General features: G+C 38.5%; 1 protein-coding gene across 2 annotated transcripts in view; it reads left to right on the top strand.

Annotated features, from left to right (window-relative positions):
• The window catches only part of LOC309451151 (chondroitin sulfate proteoglycan 4-like), a 40,507-nt gene that overhangs the window by 10,746 nt on the left and 5,740 nt on the right, over nucleotides 1–24,021 (top strand). Inside the window, exons 2-10 of one of the 2 annotated variants that reach the window (XM_082074643.1) lie at nucleotides 193–356; nucleotides 998–1,709; nucleotides 2,661–4,567; nucleotides 5,413–5,883; nucleotides 6,407–6,583; nucleotides 11,846–12,044; nucleotides 15,532–15,663; nucleotides 20,157–20,329; nucleotides 23,589–23,772. In XM_082074643.1, coding sequence (XP_081930769.1) covers nucleotides 193–356; nucleotides 998–1,709; nucleotides 2,661–4,567; nucleotides 5,413–5,883; nucleotides 6,407–6,583; nucleotides 11,846–12,044; nucleotides 15,532–15,663; nucleotides 20,157–20,329; nucleotides 23,589–23,772 — 4,119 coding nt within the window. Of the gene's footprint in view, nucleotides 1–192; nucleotides 357–997; nucleotides 4,568–5,412; nucleotides 5,884–6,406; nucleotides 6,584–11,845; nucleotides 12,045–15,531; nucleotides 15,664–20,156; nucleotides 20,330–23,588; nucleotides 23,773–24,021 lie in introns of both variants that reach the window. The other variant, XM_082074642.1, reaches the window with a different exon arrangement.

Below are 24,021 nucleotides of genomic sequence, written 5' to 3' on the forward strand. Positions count from 1 at the left end.
GGTGTGGCCATTGGCCTCTCACCCAGTTGCTTGGACTGGTGAATTTGATAACTGAGATCTATTTTCATTTATACATAAATAATTATCTAGAGAATTAATCAAGTTTATATATGTATGTTTAGCTGTAGATAAGAGAAAAAGGGTTTTTATGCGTGATTTTTTCTGTTGTGTGTTTGTTTTCCTTTCTTTCAGTATCATTTTACGGCGATAGCTTTGTGGAGTTGAACAGGGCAGAAGCATCCTCTCAGACATCCTTACAGTTGCGGTTTCGAACAAGCAAGCCATATGGACTACTTTTTCTTGCAGCTGGGAAGAAGGATTATTGTTTAATCGAGCTACGCTCAGGAAATTTACAGGTATGGTTTATAACTCTAGCTTGAAAGATAAGTGCAGCCTGTATGGTGTTTTTCTTCAAGCTATCTATAACAATTCTCTAAGTTTATGTTTAAAAAATTGAAAAATTACATACTATAATCAATAATTTCAAAATATGGTATTCTTACAGAATCACAGAATGGTTAGGTTTGGAAGAGACCTCTGGAGATCATCTAGTTCAACCCAAACAATGATAGTTATTAAATTTTGCCTCTAAAAGCCTTTGAGATCTCTAGATCTTAAGATCATTGTGTTCAAATCATGAGGTTCAGTAAAGGCAAAATTTCAGGTTTATGATGTTAGCATCATAGAAAATGTTTGGATGCAAATAATAGTTTTTCTGCAAGTTATTGAAAGATCATTGTCACTTGGGTTATCAGGAGCTGTTGAACCTAGCAGAACTACAGAGGAGTCCATTCACTCTTCTGCAATTATTCAAGTAATATTTGTGATGGCAAGTAAACCTACACACAATTATAGTAGGATTTTATTTTTCAGTTACATTTTGTAAATTATACTTAATATTACAATATTTGAAAATTAATCTGTTAATGATATATTAATATAGGTTTGTGAAAAATGCTGCTTTGGATTTTGATAGTTAAAATTCTATCTCTTGCAGGTGAAAATTAACCTTGGCATGGGGGAACGAATGCTGCATTCTCAGCAAAAGTCTCAGCTGAATGATTTAGCTTGGCACCTGGTTGAACTACATCATGAACATGATAATGTCACATTGGTAGTTGATAAACATGATAGAACTAGTGTGAAAATGCCTGGCATTCTCTATGAATTAAATATTGATTATGGATTCTATGTAGGTGGTACTAGTAAACTTGATGTTCCTTACCTCATTGGAGCACTGCCGAATTTCCGAGGATGTATTGATGATGTGTCATTCAATGAGCTAGACATTCTGATGCCCCTGAGACCTTCCGCTGGCTTTAAAAATCTCCATGAAGTTTCGGTGGGGTGCAGTGATGAATTCTTTGCAGGTGAAGATGAACCCATTAGTTTCTTCAGTTCCAGATCCTATGTTTCTTTCCCATTATGGAGTGTTGATGATGAGGGAATCTTGCAGTGTACATTGCAAACCTCAGCTGCACATGGCTTGCTGCTTTACCATTCTGGGCAAGCAGGAGATTTCATTGCAATGGAAATGGAAGATGGATTCATTAAAGCCTACACTGGAAAACACAAAAGTAGAACCCAGCTTTCATCTCGTAGATCAGTCAATGATAGTCATTGGCACTACATCGAACTGAAATTTACTGCAGAATATTTGCAGCTGACATTGGATGAAGAAACGGTGAAAAAGTCATTGCCTCCCCACAGTAAGCTGCCACTTCTGAAGGGGTCTCTCTTTGTAGGTGGTGTAGATGACAGCACACGATCAGAAGTGATTAAATTAGAACTACTGTCAGTGACTGGGAAGTATGCCAGAGGAGGATCCTTCAAAGGTTGTCTAAGAGACCTGAAAGCCAATTCAGAAAAGAAATCACTTAAGAATGTTCTGGTAACAAAGGACATTTCAGCTGGGTGTGAAACGGAGAGTGCCTTTAATACAAATCTTTCTTTAGAGGTTGCTGTAAAGAACCTTACTGTGAAAGCAGCCCCAACATTTGCCATTTCCCCTGAAAGCTCTGTCTCGCTGGGGAAAGAAGACAAAAGCTACTTTTTAGTTCTAAATAACTTGATTGTGCTAGAGGGTGGACAAGCTTTACTTGAATCTAAGCATATTAAAGCCAACTTAGACTTTCAGAAATTAGGTATTAATCAATCACAAATTCTTTTTGAAATAAAGGAAGCACCCTCTCATGGAGACTTGAAACTAGATGTTGAGCCAGCACGGGAGGTAAATACATTTACACTGCAGGACGTGTGGCAAGGGAAGATTCTTTATGTCCATGATGGCTCTGAGGACACCTACGATTATTTTAATTTCTCCATTTTTGCAACCAGTGAGAAGGTTGTGCCTCCATACTTACAAGGAAATGAGCAGCATGTGTTTAGCATTACTGTCACTCCAGTAAATGATGCGCCTGAGATCATACTTCCCAAGGGAAACTTGTTTTTTCTCCTAGAGAACTCAAAGAAACGTTTAACTAGTGAGCTGATTAAAGTTCTAGATAAGGATACAGATCCTGTGCGTCTCAGTCTTTCAGTGCTTGGAAATCTGAATGCAGATGCGGGATTTTTAGAATATTCAAAGCATCCTGGGAAAGCTATTACTACTTTTTCTAATGAGGACTTAAGAGAAGGCACTGTTTTCTTTGTCCACACAGGTGTCAAGAACTCAAGGATTGTTCTGAGGGCGAGTGATGGTGAGAAAGTGAGCAACACTGTTGTGTTACGTGTCATGGCAGTTCCTTTGGATTACAGAGTTGTCAACAACTCGGGCATAAAACTACTCCAGGGTGTTACAGCTCTGATCACACCTAGGCATCTGGCAGTTGAAACAAATGCCAGCCTCCAGGAGCTGGAGATACGGTACGAGATTACAGAGCCACCCCAGTTTGGGGAAGTCCAAAGGCAGCATTCAAGAGGGGAATGGAAGAGCGTCAGCTCTTTTTCTCAACGCTCTGTTCAGCGCAGCCGTGTGAGATACTGTAGCACTTTTAAAGAAATTCAGCTGGAAAATGTTACTGACCAATTTAAATTCAAAGTTGTCATAGGAAACAAAATCAGTGAAGAGCACACATTTCCAATCAAAGTGAAGTGGTTAAGGTACAGTTTATTGAAACATGTGCCTCTAGAAATTGAAAAATCAAAAAAGAAGTACTTGAGTTCAGATAATCTTCTTGCTGTGATTGTGGATCTAGAAATTCCTGAAGATGAGCTTCATTTTAAATTGCTGTCCCTACCAATGCATGGACAATTACTACTTAATGACCAGCCTTTGAAGAAAGATTCAGTCTTTAGCCAGAAAGATATTACCTATCAAAAAGTGGCATATGAATTAATCAGTAGACTCCATGCAGACAACCATGATTCATTTAGATTCATCATTTCTACAAAGTACCTGGAATCAAATGTATACAGCTTTGAAGTCTATATCAAATCAGATTTCAGAAACATTATTTTGACTAACAATGGCCTTACTGTTACTGAAGGTGAAGGAGAGTTAATAACGAGCACAAAATTGTTTGTGCATACACCAAATAATGAAACTTTCCAGTATAAAGTTGTACAGTTTCCTAAGCATGGGAAATTAAAACTCATTAATTTTTTAGGCTCATTTGAGAGTAATGACAATCTCACCACTTTCACTAACAAAGATATAATTGATAAACGCCTTATGTATGTGCATGATGATTCTGAGACAGTGTTTGATGATTTTCTTGTCAGAGCTTCTAGTAAAGAGTCAGGAAAGTGGGCAGACTTTGATCAAGAAGTGGAACCATTGTCACTGGAAATTAGATTCAACATTTCTGTCCAGCTGAAGAATGATGAGAAACCAGTGCGTGTAATTGATAAAACATTTAACATAGTAAGAAATGGGCAGCGATTATTAACATTGGCAGATCTTTGCTATCATGATCCTGATGCTGATTTTGATGATGGACAGTTACTGTATACTAGACGTGGTATTTCCAATGGGGACTTGGTGCTAACAAGTGATACTTTGCACAGACTATACCAGTTCAAACAAGCAGACCTGGAGCAAAAGCAAGTTCTGTTCGTACACCATGGTGCAGATTTTGGGCGTTTTGTGCTCTTTGTGACAGATGGCAAACACTATACCTCTTTGCTTGTTGAAGTTAATGCCACTGATGCTTATGTTAGTTTGGCAAATAATACGGGCTTATTGGTTCAAAAAGGAAAAGAAGAAACTGTTACGACAGCTAACCTAAGTGCTGTTACAAACCAAGACATCAGAAATGATCATGAAATTACATATGAGATATTCTCTTTCCCCAAATATGGAAGAATATATGTAAATAATCTGTTGGTGGATTCCTTTACTCAACTTGATCTGACAAAGGGGCATGTGATCTACAGGCATGATGACAGCAACAACCTTATTGACACATTTAACTTTACAGTCCATGCTAGAGATGTCCATTTGGATGCTGGAGTGCATGTTCGTGTATATTTGGAAAGTCATCGGTGGCCACCAAGGGTTGTGAACAAAAACAATCTCTTAGTTGAAGAAGGAAAACCAGTTAAAATCAGTAAAGGGAAACTGCAGGTAAGTTAAGTGCATTGTCCATTTCTTCTGTCTTGTAGCACATTTTCTTCAGTACTTTCTCAGCCATTGCAACACCTTTAGTCTCTCTGTATTATTTAACTCCTGTTGGTTTTCACTAACATGACTGCATTCTGGATGCATAATTCTGGAGAGACTAACAGTAGCAAGTTTCCATTTCTATTAAGGAAAATGAGTTATGTTAAAGAAAAAAACTGCCCATAGTCTTTGACTGCATTATGTTTGTGCTTGAGAAAGTTAAGATTAGGAGATGCTGCACTTCAGTTACGACAATTGTTTGTACTTCATGAATCATTCTTAGTTGACCTGTTCATAAATGCCGAGGAAGAAAGGGCTTTTTTTCATTCAGTTTGGAGTTTGCCCAGTTAACACTGAGGTTTGCATCCAAAATTTTAAAAACAAAGTCACAGACATGAAATCATTTCTCTTTGTTTAATATTTTCCTCCCCATTGTTTGTATGTAGCCTTTCAGTAATCACTGCGAGGGGGCTCAGGCAGCACATCTCTGTGCTGCCCAAATCCTTGTTTCAGGCAGGGATCTACAGTTCTTAAGCTACTAGTTAATTCTGCAGTGTGTTTCTTTTCGAAATTTACAAAATATATATTTTGTGGGGCTGCAAAACACTCGCATGCCGTGTTTGTTTGATACATGTCTACTTAGGTATTGTATTGTATTGTATTAGGAGTTTTCAGATAAACTGTGTAAGCCAAGTAAAGAATGCCAATTAATTAGGTAGACAGGGTTAAAAGTGAAAAATTCAGAAGATAATTACAGAATTTCTCTCATTTCTGTTTAAGTAATTTTGGGATCTATTTTTAAATTTAAGGTTGTTCATGAAAACAGTCCTCCATCTGATATTGTATTCACAGTAAGACAGCTTCCAGTACACGGATACATTCGGAAGTTTTCCTCAGAAGAAAGTTGTCTCGGTGCTGACCAAAGGCCAGTTTTGAGCTTCACACAGCAAGATGTTGATGAGGGCAAAGTACAGTACATGCAGACAGCTTCTGACCAACTAGATGATCGGTTTTCTCTGGATGTAACCAATGGTGTCCAGATAGTGAGCGGAATAGAGATCTCTGTAGACATCATCCCCAAAATGATTCCACTGGAAGTAGAGAACTTCACAGTAATTGAAGGGGGCTCGAAAGCCCTGGTGGAAGACTATCTAAAAATTTCTAGTGGACATTTTGCAGGACTCAGCTGTGAATTTATTTTAGTTGAGCAGCCGAAGCACGGATATATTGAAAACTCTCATGTTCCTGGAATAAAGTTAACCACATTTACCAGAAAACAGGTAATGCATTTAAATCTGCTTTGCTATAGTCACAATTATATCTTTGTACCGCTAAAAGCTAATTTTTGCCTGCAGTGGGACAATTTGGTGGTGTCATGTCTTTGCTCATAGAGAACCAGTATATGCATAATAAGCTAATTTTTGGTCTTTTAGCTCTAAGAGGCAAACCTGTATCGTAAGTCACCATCTACTAATACTATGTTCAGTTTATAGATTCCAGGAAACATTGTGGTAAGTATAGTGGGACTGTATTTTCCATTTTCCCTTCAGGGGAAGGGGGAATGCCAAGACTGGCAACTTAAGATATTCCGGCTAGAGGAATAGACAGATGAGGTGTAAAATTTTCTGTTATGAACAGAACAAAAATAGAGGTACAGATCAGATGTGAGCATAAATGAAGTCTTAAAAGTCATAAAACACGGAGGCAGTAAATACAGAAGAGCATGGCTAGACTGGATTTTTTTTAATGTAGCATTTATTTTATTTTAGCCTCTTTAATTTTTCAGGTTGTTATATTTTTCAGGTGGAACAAGGGTTAATCTACTATGTTCATGATGACAGCGAGGAGCTGATGGACAATTTTACTGTGATAGTAAATAACACGGAATTGTGGAAACAAAGCTTGCCCCGAACTCTATTTGTAACAGTTACTGCAGTAAATGATGAAGCTCCTGTTGTAAAAGTTAACAGAGTTCTTCAGGTATGTTTGTCAACATTCTGAAATGTTAAAGTTATTTCTAACCTGCTACCATTTAGTGCATCTTCATTAACAGACTACTAGGTTTGTATCTGATGGGCTAGTCAATATAATAAACAGTGGTCCTGGGATTTAAAATAAATTAGTGTAAATGAAGGGAGGCAACGCATGAGTAATGTGTATTTAGGGAGATTCTAGTCATCATGAAGAACATTTTCTGCTGTTGCAATATAAAGTTTATCTAGAAGACTAACTGAGCTTTCTTTTAATCTTAAAGGTACATGAAGTGTCTTGGACTGACACCAGGCTTGTAGGTGGGATGGCTTGCACCTGGATCATTGTTGTGTTTTGGTATTGTTTGCTAAGTTGTCGTGAGGGCTGTTAACAAACAGCATAGCTTAGAAAAGTACCAGGAGTAATTAGTGATGATGAGGGTGCAAACATCTCACTGTTGTCTTTTGCACAGCCTTCGCAACCTGTGCCTCTTGCTGTTACGGGTGCCGAAGGGTCAGACCTGTTGAGGTGCATTCTGCTGCCTGCTGCTCTCTGGATCTCCAGTGGGACAGGACAAGAGAAGAGAGCAGCATTCTCACTGGCACTTCATTAGAGAATTGGTTATGTGTTGGGTATTTCTGATACAAACAGGAATGTTCCCGCCTTTAAAAGTTCCTGATAAGAATGGTAGAGTGCAATCTGTGAAAATCTAGGCTGCTAGAGGCCATAAAAGTATTAGTGCAGACACTGAAGCTATTGCTGTGTGATACTGTGAGCTAAAAAAAAGACATGCTGACTTGTTTCTAAATCTGGCCCCTGCCCCAGTTCCTCAAGAAAATGACAAAATTGTTGACTGATGCTGCCTTTTGCTCTTAATAATCATACCTGTCTTTTTAATCTCTTGATCTTTGAAGAAGGTCACTACTGTTACTTCAGTTTCAGAGCTTTTCCAGATTTATTTATTTATAAGATTGATTATTTTTTGTGTTATAATAGCACTCAGTAACCAGAACAAATTTGTTAAGGACACTGTGCCCATGTAAGCCAAAAGGCTTCCAGTCTGAGATCTGATGAGTAAAAACAAATTAGGTGACTCTGAAAAGCAGAATAAAGTGGAAATGGGTCAGCTAATGAACCTGTGGTCACATTAAGCCAGCTGAGAGGCACCAAGACAGAGGAGATATTTAGGAATAGGTTTGAAAGAAGTTAGGGTGTTTTGGGACTACGTCATCCCCAGTGCTGTGTGATGCAGTTTACAAATAGATGGCAGCTAAACCAGGCATTTAATTTTACGTGTTTATTTGTGTACTGCAGAGGGAGAATGGATTACTGTAGAGATGATCATAACCTTTTCTTGTGTATTTAGCCTTTTCATATAAGAAAAGACATGATTTTTTAACAGTAATAATGGTAGTATTGTGCAGCTTTGCAGTGACAGCAGGTAATCTGTGCCAATCTGCAGATACCCACAACACAAGATACTCTGCTCTGGGCAGAGATTGCTGGCAGAAGGGCAGACTCACTTCAAAAGCATTTGGGTGGTACAGTTTCCCTGGTGGTACGATTCGCTGCTTAAAGTAGTCATAGTGGTAGTCTACAGACATCAGTGCAGCTCATAGTAATGTTTGTTCACAGACGAGAGAGGTATATGTCCAGTCAGTTTTTCAGTGTTTCCTTTCTGGTGCATTGCTGGCATTGAACTTCAGTCTGTTAACAGAACAGAGGTTGTGCAGTCCACTGCAGTACAGCATATAGATTTTTCTAAAAATATCTGTAAGTCTAGGCTTCTGAAGAGCAATGATAACAGAGCTTAACCTAGTCAAAGTTGGTCCTCTCTGCTGGGGATGCAGTTTGCATACCCAGAACCAGGATGTTGCCTTTGTACCTGTAGCTTTGCTGGTCATGCATAAGATATTGCTGAGAAATAACTTTTATTTTTGTCATGAGTGGGTACTCATATGCACACAGATGTTGGATTTGTGTGCAGACTAAAACAAAGCTGGCAGTCAAGTTATGTACTGTGAGGAATACACTGAGATGATCCTTCTTCAAAGCAAACTTGAACATTCCAAGTAGGTGGGAGAAAATGAATTTTCCTTAGTGTTGCTAAATATTGAGGTGAACCAGGCATTCATGTGTAGGTTGATACTGGCTGGCACCATAATCTGGCCAAGCAGTATATGCTCCCCAAGGACATTGCTAGTAGTGAATGTTGAGTAATAAACTGTCTGTTGTTTTAAAAAGGCAGTAGCTATTTTATATCTTTTGAAAGTTTGGAAATGTACAAAATGTAAAAACGTATAAAATGAGGGACCATTACTGTGAAAACTGACGTCTAGTAGGACCATTTCAGTTGACCGAAGTTCAGCACTCAGAAATTTTGCAGATCTCAGTATAAACAGTTAGAAAGAACTGCTAAACAAATAATAAATAGGTTAGCTTTTGGCATCTGCTGCTGAGAAATAGCTTCTTTGAAAAGCTGCATTATTTGGCCAGTGATGCTGGCATGGATATATAAAAGTGAATTTTGGCCTTTGTCATGGGGCTTCTGGCCAAATGCAGGAAACTGTTGAGCATGTGCACAGATGCTGAATGACTCCTTCAACTCCAGCTCCCTCACTTCTGAGGCACCCAGAACATCCCGTCTTCAAACAATCTTGTCTGTTATTATCAAGGTTATGAACACCATCAAGGTTGTGAAAACGATACAGCATTTTACATATAATTTCCTGAAATTTCTGTAGATTCTATAGTGATTTTTAATGGGGAGGGAATAAGGAAGGGAAATAGAATATTTTTAAGGAAATCGTTATCCTGGCATTATTTGCTGTGTTTATGTATGTGCTTAAATATATTTATGGGTAGTGATGCTGTGAAATGACCATATCCTCTTGTCACCACAAGAGGGCAATATTTTCCTAGAATTAGATTTTTAAAAAACAAATTCACACACTTTTTTTTCCCCTTTAAATCACTTACCAGAGTGTTAAAATGGCTGCGAATATAGAATGTTTGGTAGGATATGTGGCATTCAAGGAGATGCTGATAAGCTGAATGCTGTAAGTAGAGCAGAATGGATTACTGCCCAGTGGGCAGGGTCATGAATCTTCTTTCTGACCATGTCTGTGTAATGTGTTAGGCACATAGAAAATTACTGTAATGCTACATTGTGAAAGTTCAGATACAGTTTTCATGGCACTCTTCAAGGAGGACTTGAGGTTCCAGATGTGGAAAATAAGCCACTTAATACAGTTGTTTACCGTATTCTGAGTGTCTGCTCCCCTACAGTCCTTTTCAGCTCTTGGATCTCCTTTCACTCTTCAGGGATCATTTTGCAGGTCATGAAGTAACTCAGCACGTACAGTACTTTACAAAAGTATTGTGTGTTACTGTGCTGCAACAACAGAAATTAATATTGGCTTTATGGACAAAAAAGCTTATTTTTTCCTGTAGTAAGAGAAACAATTTCAAAACGTTATGACATTTTATGAGTCATTTGTAGTAACATGTTTGCACTGTCCTGTCTTTTTTTTTTTTGTTTGCATATTCTGTCTGTGACCTTTTATTTTCTCTGTAGGATAATCTGAATCAAGTGCTACTGAGATGAGTTAAAGGGTCATGGTACCAAACCAGTGACACTGATGTGCTTGTTTGGTACTGCTCAGTAAGTCAGCTTCTGTTATTAGTTATCATCCTATGTTTTCATAGGTAACATCTTTTATTGAACTTTGATACATATTTCAAGGGAGAAAATAGTTATTTCCTGTTTGCAGGATATTTTCTATTATAAAATATAACACAAACTTATTTCTCAAGCTTTTTTTCTAATTAGAAAACACATGTAGTTTCATTTTAGTATCTCTTTTTCCATGGCACATATTTTGTGACACAATGTATTCTGAAGTCTTTCCTCTATTGAAATGTCATGGCAAAAATCCCAGTGGCTTTAAAAAGTTTTCTTCCACGATTTTTATTAAAAAGTAAAATTAATACTTAGGGAAAAATCTGTGATTGCTGATTTTTGGTTTTGGCAGAGGTAAAATGCCCTTTGTCAAGGATCACATTTCTTCAAACATTTGGTGTGATGTTCTTACCAGGTATTTGTTAAGTCTATTGAGACTTGATACAGGTCAGGGAGGGACGATGCAGTATGAGTTTTGAAGCTCCAGCTGAAGTTTTTAAAGGCTCAGGCTCTTAAGGTTGTACACTATATGAACTCTGCATGGAAAGAATTGGTATTGATGTATTGACTATTTAGGAATTTAATTTTGTGTTGAAATAAATATGTATTGTTTGTTCTTTGTTATTACTTTTTTCTGTAATTCCAAATAAATACAAGAAAGATGAAGAGTAAATGGGCTGTTGCTTATAGTTTCCTAACAAGAAATTATCCATTGAGATATGGATGAACCTCAGATAGCAGTTTTTTCTGCTTGAAAGGAGGCTCTTGCAGTTTGAACATATCTTAAGCTTAAAAAAAGGCATTTAGATCTACTAAAGTTAAGTAATGGGTTTTATATTGTTTAATAAAATTAAGTAATGACTTTTATATTGTTTACTAAAATTAAGTAATGGGTTTTACACTGTTTTTCCAAATGCTAGCTATCTATTTTGTCTGGAAGCATGACATTGCAAAGTACTAAGCAGCTGTTGGAGGTGTTGATTCCTTCATGTCCCTCTGGACTGAGCATCTCTGTGGGCTGTTTGGTGCACTAAAAACGGGCCTTTAGTGTGTGTTACTAGAAGGAAATAATGCAGCTACAAGAAGTTTTCAATTTGTATTAGGGATTATGCTGTGTCCATGCTGTTTTTCTTTTTTTTTTTTTTCTGCTGGTGAAAGTGAAGCATATTGAATGCCTTGCCTGCTGTGAAGTACATGACACTAATATTCATGTGTATGTGTTGGAAAGGAGCTCCTTGACTCAGTTATCAAAGTACAATTTTGTTATGTTTGTAAGAGTTTGGATGGAGTCTGACAAATAGAGTGCTTGTGCTGCAGTTATCTAAAACTCAAACTGATCTAGGGTGTGTTTGCTTGTATTATTTCATGGTCTTGTTTTTTTGAAAACCATTTACCAACATTAACTATTCCAGGCCATGATCAGAGCTTTGAACGGACAGTAAGGAAACCTGTCATGGCTGCTGGTGTTGATCAGCACAAATCTTTATTCTTTCCTTTTCTTTGAAGGTTTCCCCCACATGTCCCGATTTTCTTTTTTATGCATTTTCTTTATGATTACTATTTTTTTTTTTTAATTTTTGCTTTTCTAGGTCTGGGAGGGTTCAGTCACAGAAATAACTATTGATGACCTCTGTGCAGAAGACAAGGACTCATCACCATCAGAACTGGTATATTCCATTACTCCACCTAGCAATGGGCATTTGGCTCTGAAGTCTTCTCCAAGCAAGAGTATCCTTAGTTTTACTCAGGCTCATATAATTGAAGGGCAGCTGGTATTTGTACACAATGGTATGTGGTTTCAAAAATACCACCTCTGTTACCAAAATACTGCTCCTATTCAGTATATTTGTGTTTGTTATCCTTTTAAGATCTCCTTGTAGTGTCACAAAAATCTCATAGCACTGGTTATGTGATACATGATCTCATAAACTAAACAGGAAGGGGTCTGATGAGTACTTAAATGTGTGCTCATCAAGAAACCTTTGTGTACCAATGGTTCAGTAGGTAGCAGCCATCTTTCTGAATGCAGGTTTGCTTTAGGGGAATGTTGCCTTGCAGCTTTCAGAGATAAGAAATCCATTTCTTTCACCCTTGTAATTGAGAATCTCCTGAAGCCTTTCTCTGTTGGTAGAGTGCAGAACCTGCCACAGTGTCTTCATGTTCCTGAGCAGCTCTGGACAATGAAGTTATGGGTCATCTGGGTGATATCAGTGTCTGTTTCTGTCTGTGAAGGAATTCAGTTTTAACCATTGACTCTTTTCTGCCAGTGGCCAGAGCTAGAGATTGGGTTGGGTTATTTGTGCTGATGCTAAAGGGAGAATGTGTGGGCAATAAAGAAAAGTTAGGGCAGCTTCATTCATCCTTGAATGGCAGGACTGGGAAACCACAGGAATGAAGATCCCAGTGGGGTTCCAGCCAGCGGACAAGGTGAGACTTTTATGGGGTGATAGCTGCTTTTCTCCTTCTTCAGCTCTATGATCATGTTACCTCAGCTGAAAGAAGAAAAGGGATGCTAAAGAAGGCATACACCAGTTTTAGGGAAGGAGATGGAAGAGGTACAGCACTCTCTTGGCAGCCCCGAGGCAGCCTGAAATTATTTCCAGTGCTCCCTTGGGTGCAGCAGTCACTCCAGACCTGTACTGTGTCTTTATGAGGCTTGGTGCAGGCTGAAGCGCTCTTGACTCCAATGCACTGTCGTGCAGAGTGCTGAAATGTGCATGTGTTGCTGAAATTGCTCTACCAGCAGCTGCCGGTGAACTGTAAGCATTCTGCTCAAATAATTTTGTCAGGAAGTGAAAGGTCAAGAGCATGGCAAAAGTGAGCCAAGCTGTTTAACTTGTTCCAACGGGGACTTTGACATGTAAAAACCCCTATGGTGGTAGGATGTTGGTAGTCTCAGTGTGAGGAAATGAATCCAATCTGTGTTCCAGAAAGGGCAAATGCACATCTGTGGCCTTAGGAAGTGAATCTTGATTATTTAAAAGTAAAAAGAATAGCAGATTTCATTTTCCAATGAGTTGGAGTGTGGGTTGCACCGTAAATTTGAAATGTAAAATCGCCCAGGTCATATGTCAGCTCTTGCAGCTGCTCCGGCTCTGCCATCTGCTCAGCCTCATGGCCTCCAGTGTTTCAGAAAGTACTCTGGACATTTTGCTGCTTCTCCTTTCTCAGTCTGTGTTTTTCTTTCCTCCTTCATCTTGGACTGTTAGGAGGGTACTTGTTACTCTCACCTTCTCTCCTCGTTTTGTGGCCTTATCTTGTTGCTGTCATTCAACTTTTTACTGCTTTTGTCTTCAGCTGCTCTGTTGGTTGTCTTCCATCTTCTAACGTGTAGTGGCTTCTTTGGCTCATGCTAGGAAGCATCCCCACTTTGTGTTCTCCACAGCCTGGCATCTGCTCCTCCTGTTCACTCTAACCCTTTCCAAGGGGAAGAGTAGCATCTTCTTGGCTGAGGCGCTCTCCATTCCCTGGCTACTCCTCATGGCACCACAGATCTTTTACATCTCTACATGGCAGTGACTCTCCATCCTCCGGGTATTTTGTTCTGCCAAATAAAGTACTACTGTACTTTGCTTTTATACTTCAACCTTAAACTTCATAAAATTTTCTCTTCATCTTTGCTCAGACTTGCGAATTCCATTATGCTGCTTGTTCTGTGCTGTTAGTTGCAAATCTCCCTCTTTGTTCTCATGTTTTCCCCTTTAAGTTTTGTGTTTGTTTCTTCTGTAATCCCCAATTGTTCTGTCACTAGCAGGAACACAGAACCAGAACATATCTTTCCTTTTCTGTGGTTTTCTTCCTGTGTAAGAATTCCTTCCCTGTTCCACCCACTCTTCACTCCAGGGTGCTCTCATCCTGCTTCAGCAGTATAGGGTCTGCCCTTAAACCCTGCCACTGTTTTCCTTAGGACAGTATTGAATTGAACCAACAGTTCTGTGTCCTTTCAGTGCAGTTTTTACAATCCTCTTTCTGGTGTCCTTTTTATCACCTCTGATCAAATGTGCCTTTAAAAACGAATTGTGATGAAATAATACTCTCTCCACCCAAACAGCACTTCAGGATTTAGTTCTGTTCTTGACTCCGATATTGACAAATGTCTGTGTCAATTGGGCAGTTGACCTGCATTAGCCAAAAAAGCAAGTAAGGCTTAGTAAGCCTTTTTTTCCCAAGCTGAGGCAAATACCAGATGCCTTGATGCCTTCTGCTTTTTTTTGTCAAGAGAAAACATCAGAGAATAAAAGCTTTTAAAATAAAAATAATATGACTTGATGTTCACGAGCTGCTTCAGTGCCTGGCTGGATATAAGAGCATCGCCTTGGGTAGTTGTTAACTACAATCTCAGAACCCACTTTTGATTCTTCTGATGTTAATTTATAGTTGGGAACGAGTGTTGATCTTTAAGTGAAAGTATGTGGCACTTTCAGGATATAAATTCATGTAGCAAGATCTCATGGCTAAATTGAGCAAAGCAAGTAGAAGAGCAATGGAAACTGTTTGTAGCAGTTAATGTTTCAGTTTTTCATTCTTTCTACCTAATTAAACAATCTGTTCGGCCTCTCCTTAAAACAAGATTTGGGAAGCTCTGTATACCTCAGTAAGTCAGTTCCGAGAGATGTATTTTTGCAGGAATCCACTCAGGCTCCTGGAGGCATTTTGCTATCGCTTGTGCCAAAGTACATACAGGTCCTAAGATTAAAGAAAAAAATGTGCATTTATTATGAGTACACATAACCTCTGAAATAGTTTAAGCTGTGACAACATAGGCTCTTCAGCAAAGCTGAAACAAAGCAAAGAGGCAAAGGAAACAACCTGAGAGCTGATTAAATCCTTTAAATAAATCAAAATGAAAGAGAATATTCTAGTTGTTTTTCTTCCCAAATTCCTCTTTGTCAAAACGTGACTGCTTAAGTGCTTCAGTCGCTCCTAAGATATAAAAGGAGTAGGAAATCTGGGAGTCATTGTGTCCCTAAGTTTAACTTGGTTTCAGCTCTGCTGGGGTCAGTGAATAAAGAAAGGAAGGGGACAATCTGCTAATTTACCTCTAAGGGATGTCTGGCTTTCATTGTAAGAAACAACCAGTTCTTCACTGGAAAGGTGTTCTCTGCATTATTAATTTATTTAATTAAGATACAAAGGTACTGATCAAAAAATGCTTCAGAATGATTTTGGATATATCTCACTGCAGCCAAGAGCAAAAAGTGCCTGATGTGTGTTTGTATGTTTTGGATGACAATAGAATAATACAAGAATAAATTTACATTTTAATTTTCTACAGGAGCAATGTCTGGAGGATTCAACTTTCAGGTAACAGATGGTTTGAACTTTGCACCTCGACAGATTTTTAGCATCACAGCTCAGACGCTCATCATTAGCCTTGAAGTGAACAAAGGACTTCGAGTCTTTCCAGGTCTGTTTTTAAAGGTTATCATGATTTCATCCACTTGAAAGCAGAATATACGGTTATTTGTCAGATATCTAGCTGGCTAAACTGTAGATAATGGTACCTGGGAACATTGCTCCATCTGATTTTTAAAAGAACGGTTATGTTTTCTCAAACGACATATTGCTTTATTGTTTTGTAACCTTTAACTTTTTAGTATGTGCCTGTGCTTGGACTAATGGAATTTGGCAGTGGAATAGATAAGCACAGTGTGACAATAGTACTGCCTGCCTAGGTGCTGAACATTCTCCATTCAGATTTGTTTAAAAGCTCAATATTATATTGCATTTAGAGGTGTCTTAGCTGTTTGTGATTTTGCCTGGTAGAAGTAGAGTGAAGCGTGTGCCCATGGGATGCTGAATAGCATGTGTAGGCTGGCCAGATCAGTAGTTCTCTTTCTTGTTTGAGCTAAGTTATGGAGAACAGCAGAGACTCACTGGTGAATCAGAAAGACTGAAAATCTTTGATTCATATTGTGCATTTGGAACTAGTTGTATCAGCAGCTGAGTATTTTTTTTAATGAAATGCTGCTCCTGCAGGAGTTCATGTGTTAAGAGGGTCTGACCAGAGCCATTTAGTGCTTTGCATTGGCAAGAGTAATCCCTTGTTGAGTACTAATCTAACATTAGTTGCAGGATTGAAGGAGAAATGAGGGTTACTCTTCTCTCAGCAATGTCTTGCATCACACTTCTGTTTGCGCTACATTCTTTTTGCTCTGAACATGATCTGTAAAATCAGAGAGAGATTGAGAACTGGTAAAGCACTGTAGGTATTAATCTGTACCTTGATTTATTAAGTTGATACAGAAGAGGAGCACTTTAGTTTCTTAAACTTCCTGAATATAAGCTGCATAAACAAAGACTTGCAACAAAAGCCATGTAAGCACAGGCAACAAAAAATGAGATTGTAGCTGCATGATGTTCTAATTCAATTGAGATAAATGGAATTCACATAAATCCACTTACAAAGCTCATGAATCTGCACTTTGGTGTGTAAGGTCGCCCCAGGCACAAGGATTTACAGGAATTCATCTTAAAGCAAAGATAATTGTAAGAAAAGTATGTCTGGTACTTCCATAGAAGGCAAAGTCTATAGACCAGGGGTGTCAAACTCATTTTCACTAGGGGCCACATCAGCCTCACAGCTGCCTTCAAAAGGCCAAAAATAATTTTAGGACTGTATAAATGTAGGAGTAGTTACAACTGTAATTTTTGTGACTGTAACTTCCCCAAAACTTGGAAGGCTGATCAGAGTAAATTCTGACAATACCACTCAGGAAATGTAGGAGAAGTTTCATTTATACAGTCTAAAATTACATTCAGCCCTTTGAAGGCAACTGCGAGGCTGATGTGGCCGGTGGTGAAAATGAGTTTGACACCCTTGCTCTAGACTCTCCATCAGTTCTGCGGTTTGCAAAACACAATATTTCTTTCAGCACTGCAATCTGTATTCATCTAAAGCTTCAGTTTTTCCTCAATTCTCACTTAGTTTGGGTTAGTGACATTCCGTTCTGGTGATAAAAAGTATTACTAGTTTTTTCACCTGTTATCTTTTTGATACTTTTAAAAGACTTTCTGGAGCTGTATGGATATCAGCTGTACTTGCTCATCATGAAATGACTGTTACAACAATGACGGTGCCGAATGGTTAATACACATAAAACCAGTAGCCCGTGTCCTGTTATATTTTATAACACTGCAAGAAAAGTTAATTTTGAGGCAACTTGAAGAATCATCTCTCTAGGGAAGTAAAAATTAAATGTGAAGAATTTGCCATGTCTTCATGACTGAGTGTAGACTGTTCTCTCAAGGATATTGTTTTGCAATTTTATAAGAGCATGTACTGCTGTCTTGTTTTGTGTTGGGCATACCAGATTTGTTTATACCTATATTTGTGATTTTTTTTTTTCCCTTTAACAGAGGGGAGTTTTATTCATCATGCTCAGTAAATTGGCTACTAGATATGAGTCTTTTCTTACCTATGCTAGATATCTAGAATATGAGCATTTGCTCTCTTCAGGGAAGCAATTGCTCAGAGGAGGAATGAGCTGGTTGTGCTTTGGGAAGGAGAGGCAGCCCGACTTGTAGGTATTCAGAAGCAGAGCTGTCTAAGCTGCCACTAGATGAAATGATACGTAACTGTTCAGCAATTATGTGCAGAATGCTCATGACAAATCACTTTCCAAATCTTCAAGACAGGAAGTAAAAATGGATGCCAGAATTATTAAGTACCAATGATGGCCTTATGCTGGTGCATTCTACTTCTATGGATTAGCTTGGCCCTAATCTACATCACCCATCTTTGTCATAGAATCATAGAATGTCCTGAGTTGGAAAGGACCCACAAGGATCATCAAGTCCATCTCCTGTCCCTGTTGTCCAGTCTCTTCTTGAACACTGTCAGGCTTGGGGCTGTGACACCTCCCTGGGGAGTCTGTTCCAGTGCTCCACCATGTGTCTTCCTCCCCATCTTTGTTCCTTTCTCCTGTGTTGGGTGGGGTTGGTTTTGCAATCTCTGTGTTTGGGAACAAGAAGACAGTGTTCTTCCTTCTGTTACCTTCACCCAGTCTACTGACTGGCAATTAACCTTCCTCTCTCTGTTGAGGTATCAGACCAGAGCAGTGCTGGGAAAGGTTCTTGAGTCTCAGGACAGAAGTGGGTGAAGGAGAAGGTTATGTTCAGAGGAGGATCCCATTTTGTAGGAAGTTGTGAGAGACTTTATTGTCTGTGGCCCTAGGCTGTATTTCAGCCTGTGCTGTGCAGTTAGTGAGATCATGTCTATTAGCAACAAACAGGGGCTCTGTGGCACACACCCTCTGTCCCCATCTCCCTGGACTGTGATGGTGGTGGTGTGATAACCAGCTATGGCTGTGAAAAATTGGAGCGGTAGCTTCCATCACTACAGTAATGTTTGAGTTACTCTGTCTACTCTGTTCGGGCAATGAGGCCCGATTTACATGAGTAGAAGGTTATTAAGAAATAACTATGTGTGCAGATAAACGTGGTCTGATTAACTAATGCTCTCATTTGTACATTCCTGACCACATCTGCTGTACACAAAGCACAAGGTTGTGCTTCCCTGTCTCATTCTCGTGAAAAAAAGGCAAAACAAAAGACAGGAAGAAGAGGAAGACTTCTTGATTAGATACAGTGTGGGAGAATTTTTGTAGACCTCAGGGTCTGCTTTGCTTTTCGTAGCTGTATTGACGCAGAGAGGCATGAAGAAGGGGAAAACAGGCAGAGCCAGAAGATCTCATTTAATTATAACAACTCTGTTTCAAAGTAGGTGTGGTTTGAACCATGGCAGAACTACATGTCAGCAGGCAGCATCCTGATGTTAATAATGGCTTGCAAAACATCCCCATTCTTCAGTTTGCTTACCAGATTTTTTCTTCTGAATATTATAGCAGGAAGATGTTATTTCGTGTTATTCCTGTATAAATGTTATCTGTTATTGAAGATGATTGATAATTCAGACTTCAAGGATATATACTACTAGCATCTGAAGTTATGTATTGATACCTAAAAAAGTTTGTTGCTCAAGAAAAAACAAAATGTAAAAATGAAGGCAGAAGTGGGGACAGGGTGAATAGGATTATGGGAATCTATTGCTCCTCCAAAAGTATCATTAAACATGAGATTTAGTTTGCTGAGTGTGTACCATGAAACAGTGGATCAAAAAGAAGCCAAATAAAACTTCATTTAATTACTAGGTTTGGTTTTGTTACAGCTATGTCAAAAATTGTCTTGGTTTGCCTAAATGCCAGAATGCTCTTTATAATCTTTATAGTATTTAAGCCACAAGGTACTGGTTAGTGTGGTTCTATGTATTAAAAGGATTTTGTTGCTCCTCAGTCTCCATACATCTTAATAATACATTATTTCAGTTCAGGCCTTTATTTCTGTCATGTGATGTTCTTCATTTAATAAAAATCATCTTTCATATCAATAAAGAGTGGTTCAAGATTCTGGTAATAATCAAGTTTGATTCGTGTGTTCACTAGAATCTTTGCTGTGTTAGGGCTTCTCCCCTCCAAATCACCCTGCCTTCTCTGGGCAGCTGGGATTTCCGAAAACATTGACAATGGTGACTTCAGATGGAGTTTGAATTCAGTTCTAGACGTGTAATATAGGAACAGGGCTTCTTATACATGGTCTGCTCCCTACTTTGTGTTGCTTTAGCAGAAGCTAGTCTTCAGCATATACATGTGCTGAAAAGAACTACACTTTTTCCATTGCTGTAAAACAAAGGTACATCCTACTTATGGACTTTTTGATTGAAAAAGCTGTGGAAGAGTTGTAACAAGAAGGTAACTAGAAAAAGGGTAAGCCTGCTGAACTTATGTGATTAAAATTCTAAGTAGAATACCTAGATAAGAGGTTGGGTTGTTCAAACAAAACATACCTTTTGAGAAAAATTGCTGTTGCAAATCTGTGGTGCTTACAATTGACATTTTTTAGGTTCCAGGAATCCTATTTCACGACACGATCTGAAAGCCGTAACCAATGATGTGACCAATGCAGGAAACAGAACTATAATTTTTGTGATTGTAGCTTCCCCAAAACTTGGAAGGCTGATCAGAGTAAATTCTGATAACACTACTCAGGAAATCCTCAGTTTTACACAATCTATGGTAAGCATTTACTTTATAATAACTAGTTCAGAGGTAGATTGTTACTTCAAAGGGCATCTCAGTTGCTTGTTTTTGTCTGATCAACTTATATCTGTTAAGTAACCAGGCATATGTGACCCATCAGTGCAGTCACCCAGACTTGCTGTGTCATTAAATATCTGGCATCTAGTAGTAAGTGCAAGAGGAGCCTTTGTTCCCCTCTGCTTGGATACTAGCAGGGTCTTGGCAATTTCCAGTGTTTTGCTTGTAACAGTATTTTTCAAGAAGAGCTGATCTGGTGCCATTAACCAGCAGTCCAAGGTTGGAAGCCTTTAGTTTTTGGCAGAAGGAGTAGCCTTTTGCTCTATGAAAAGTCCAAGTATCAGATTCATTTCAGCTGTATGCAATCCTCATGAGTGTCCCCAAGTGGACTTTTATTGACTTGATTGGCTGTGATGTTAAGTGTTTAAAGAATCTTAACTGTGATACAGGGCCTCATACTTGAATGACTAAAATGTGGCAGCTCATGTAACTTAACGGAAAACATTCCTTTGCAACTGAAAAGAAATGACTTGTGTCTGTGTGCAGTATCTGAATACAGCTGTGTGCTCTGCGTGCAGTAAGTTATTCTCAGAAAAGTTAAATGGGCGAGATAAAAGGAGCTCAATCTCCTGACTTTGCTGGAGGAAAAATTAAGAGGTAATTTGGTCTTAATCTACATTTACAGATTTTAAAAGTGGCTATTTGATTTAATATATGAAGGAACAAGAAAATCTGTTGGCCAGGAATTGAAACTTGACCAATAAAACCTGGAAAAAGGTTGACATTTTTATTAGTTATCATCAACTTTGAAATAACCTAGTTAGGTTCTGTGGTGGAATGAATCTCCACTTGAAATTTATATATCAAGATGAACACAGAATGCTTCTCATAACACTGTGTTCAAGTTCTATTATGTTATTGGTCATGTTGCAATAGTTGCTGAGTTTTGTCTTTCATTATGAGGGAGATTAACTGGTTAATGACATGGTTCCCTTCTGTTCCTAAAGTGTGTGATTTTTATGAGCATTAGATGAAACAGTTAAGCATGTCAGATGGAAAAATCTTTCAGCTAAGATTTTGAAGATTTATTATTTTTTTTTTTTACCCTTTTTGCTTCTTTACATGTGTTTGTCAGACAGTAGAATGTCAGAACATGCCACTTGTTCTCTGTAGCTTTAGTTCTTACTAATGTATAAGTAACTTTCATTTGAACTTGTGCAAGTATTTGAACTGTAATAATGTCTGTGCTTTTCTTCTCTGTCAGAGGTATTTGTATTGGCCATTTTCACTTCAAACAAGCAGAGCTAATTTGCTTATTGCAGGTAGAATAAGGTATCCTAAGCAGCTTGCTATTTATTCTGGTCAAGAACAGTTAGGATACCATTCCAACCAAGAGAAAAGAGATCCTAAATAAGGTTTCACTGTGTAGCATGTTGTAGCCACATGAAGTTAAATATCAGTGAGAAAATCACATGGGTATTACGAACATTGTATTTTCATCTTGCAGCAAGCTGCAATTTCTTCATTATACTTATAAGTTGTTACAGAGGTAAACACAGAAATCCTCACCAGTTCCATTATCTTCTTAGCCTAGATATGAGCAGGGGCTTGCAATTTAAAAAAGAAAGATAACCCTAATAAGATTGATACTAAATGCCATTGAATTTTAAGAACATATGTTGTGCCTGTTCTTGTTACAAAAAGTTGCTTTCTCCAACTTGAAGTCCTAGCGGAATCCTTTGGAAAATTATCCTGAACCAACATATCCTTTTATTATCAATTTTGTTTGTTTTGTACTGTACTGTAATAGCCATAAACAATGGACACGGGCATGTATTAATAGGATTTTATCACATCAGTCTGAATTTTTTATACAATGAGATGGGATGGTTTGAACCATGTAGAGACTGCTAAGAAAACTGACCCTGCAAGCCCAGTTTCCCTAGTGATCTCTGTGGGAGCTGCTGCAGTAGATTCAAGATTATGACTCTCTGTAGTCACAGCTCAGATTCCGTAGTGCTAAAGTGCTTAGTCCATCATAGCAGCTGGGGTTTTTTTGTTTTCCTTTTTTCACAGCTTTGAAGCATGTGTGATGGGAACATGTACTAATTAGTTCCTTCAGGGTGTTTGTAAACTATGTAGAGTATGTTACAAATAGTAAACTTAGAACTGCCATGATCTCAGACAGAGATCTCTCTGGCAGTTATAAACTAAGACATGCAAACCAGGTCTGTAGTTGCCTGGGAAGTTGCCAAGGACTTAACAGGTAAAGCTGTCTTCTCTTTAGGTCAGTCAACAAATTATCAAGCAGACCAGATGCTGAACTTGCTGGATGAGATTTAGTAAGTGTTCTAGTCTTGTGGTTATTAGGAATCCTATTGTAGTTTCATTGTATCGATCTTAAAGCTCAGGTGTAGTTCCAACTGATGAGAATCGTATTCTGAAAATACTGGGTTTTGCTGTGGGGCCTAAAGAGCTAAGTGATTGTATAAATATGTGTTTATCTGAAGATTTACTTTACTTTGAAGCTTAAATCCTCATGGTGAGACTGATAGGATTCTCTTGGGTGTGATGATCTGCAAGGTCAGTGAAACCAGGTGTAGGACAAGCCAGGTTCCTTCCTGTCTTTTAGGAATCCCCTTCTTGCTGGGATTCTGAAATTTTCCACCATGCAACCCCATCAGCTCTTTGGTTATAAACAAGAGTCAGTGGTCACTGCACCTCCTTCTGGTTTCCATAATCTCTTGCCAAGTATCTTTTGCTATTCACCATAAAACATCTCATCAAGGTCCCTCTCAAGCCTTCAGTCATTAATACACTTTTTTCAGGAAAATGAGTCCAGCCCTGCTGGTATCCTTATCAAGAAAAAATCCTAGACATACGATAGTCCCATTCACTAAAGATGTAGTCCAGCTGAGCTCTTGTTCACCATTACTATTGCTAGTTTGAGATGAGTTTCTCAATGTTTTGTATCTCTGTTCTTCACATAAGGCCTTTACTGAGCATTTGTACCTTAGTAGCATTTCACCTACCTTCAAGTAAGCCCATCTGGCAACAGAAAATCCATCTTAAGAGGAATGCAAGATATTTCAATGTCATTTACGTATACACTGTGCATGGACTGAGGTACAAAGGCCTCTCTTGAATAATGTTCTTAAGATTTTATTTTCTCTCCTTACAGTTCTGTGTTTAAAATGATTATCCTCTTACACTTATGGCTTTTCTTTACCTGAAACAGGTGGATGAAGGTGTGATCATCTATGAGCACTTACATGCTGAGTCAGCTGACTGGAGTGCAGAAGATTTCTTTACGTTTACTGTCTCCTCTCCACCATCAGCTCTAGACCTCCAGGTGTTCCATATTGTCATTTCCTATGAAATTTCCAGGCATGATCAGAACAGCTGTCTTTTGGCAAATACAGGTAAAGGTATTGTTTGGGCTCCGAATTGTTTTGGATCTGTGAGTAACAAATGACCAGAATACTTTTGTCACAGAATGTAGTGTATATAGTAGCTTGGAAATCTGCATTACTGAATCTTTAGAAATGAAATTTACTATTTACGTTTGATCCTTCCTACTGCTGTAGCGGGTATTCTCCATTTTGCTATAATGGCAGGTGAAAACACTGTCAGAAGCTTTGAAATACTGATATTTCTTTAATTCTAATGTG

This window comes from Streptopelia decaocto, assembly GCF_964273445.1.
Source record: "Streptopelia decaocto genome assembly, chromosome: Z".
NCBI classification, from domain to species: domain Eukaryota; kingdom Metazoa; phylum Chordata; class Aves; order Columbiformes; family Columbidae; genus Streptopelia; species Streptopelia decaocto.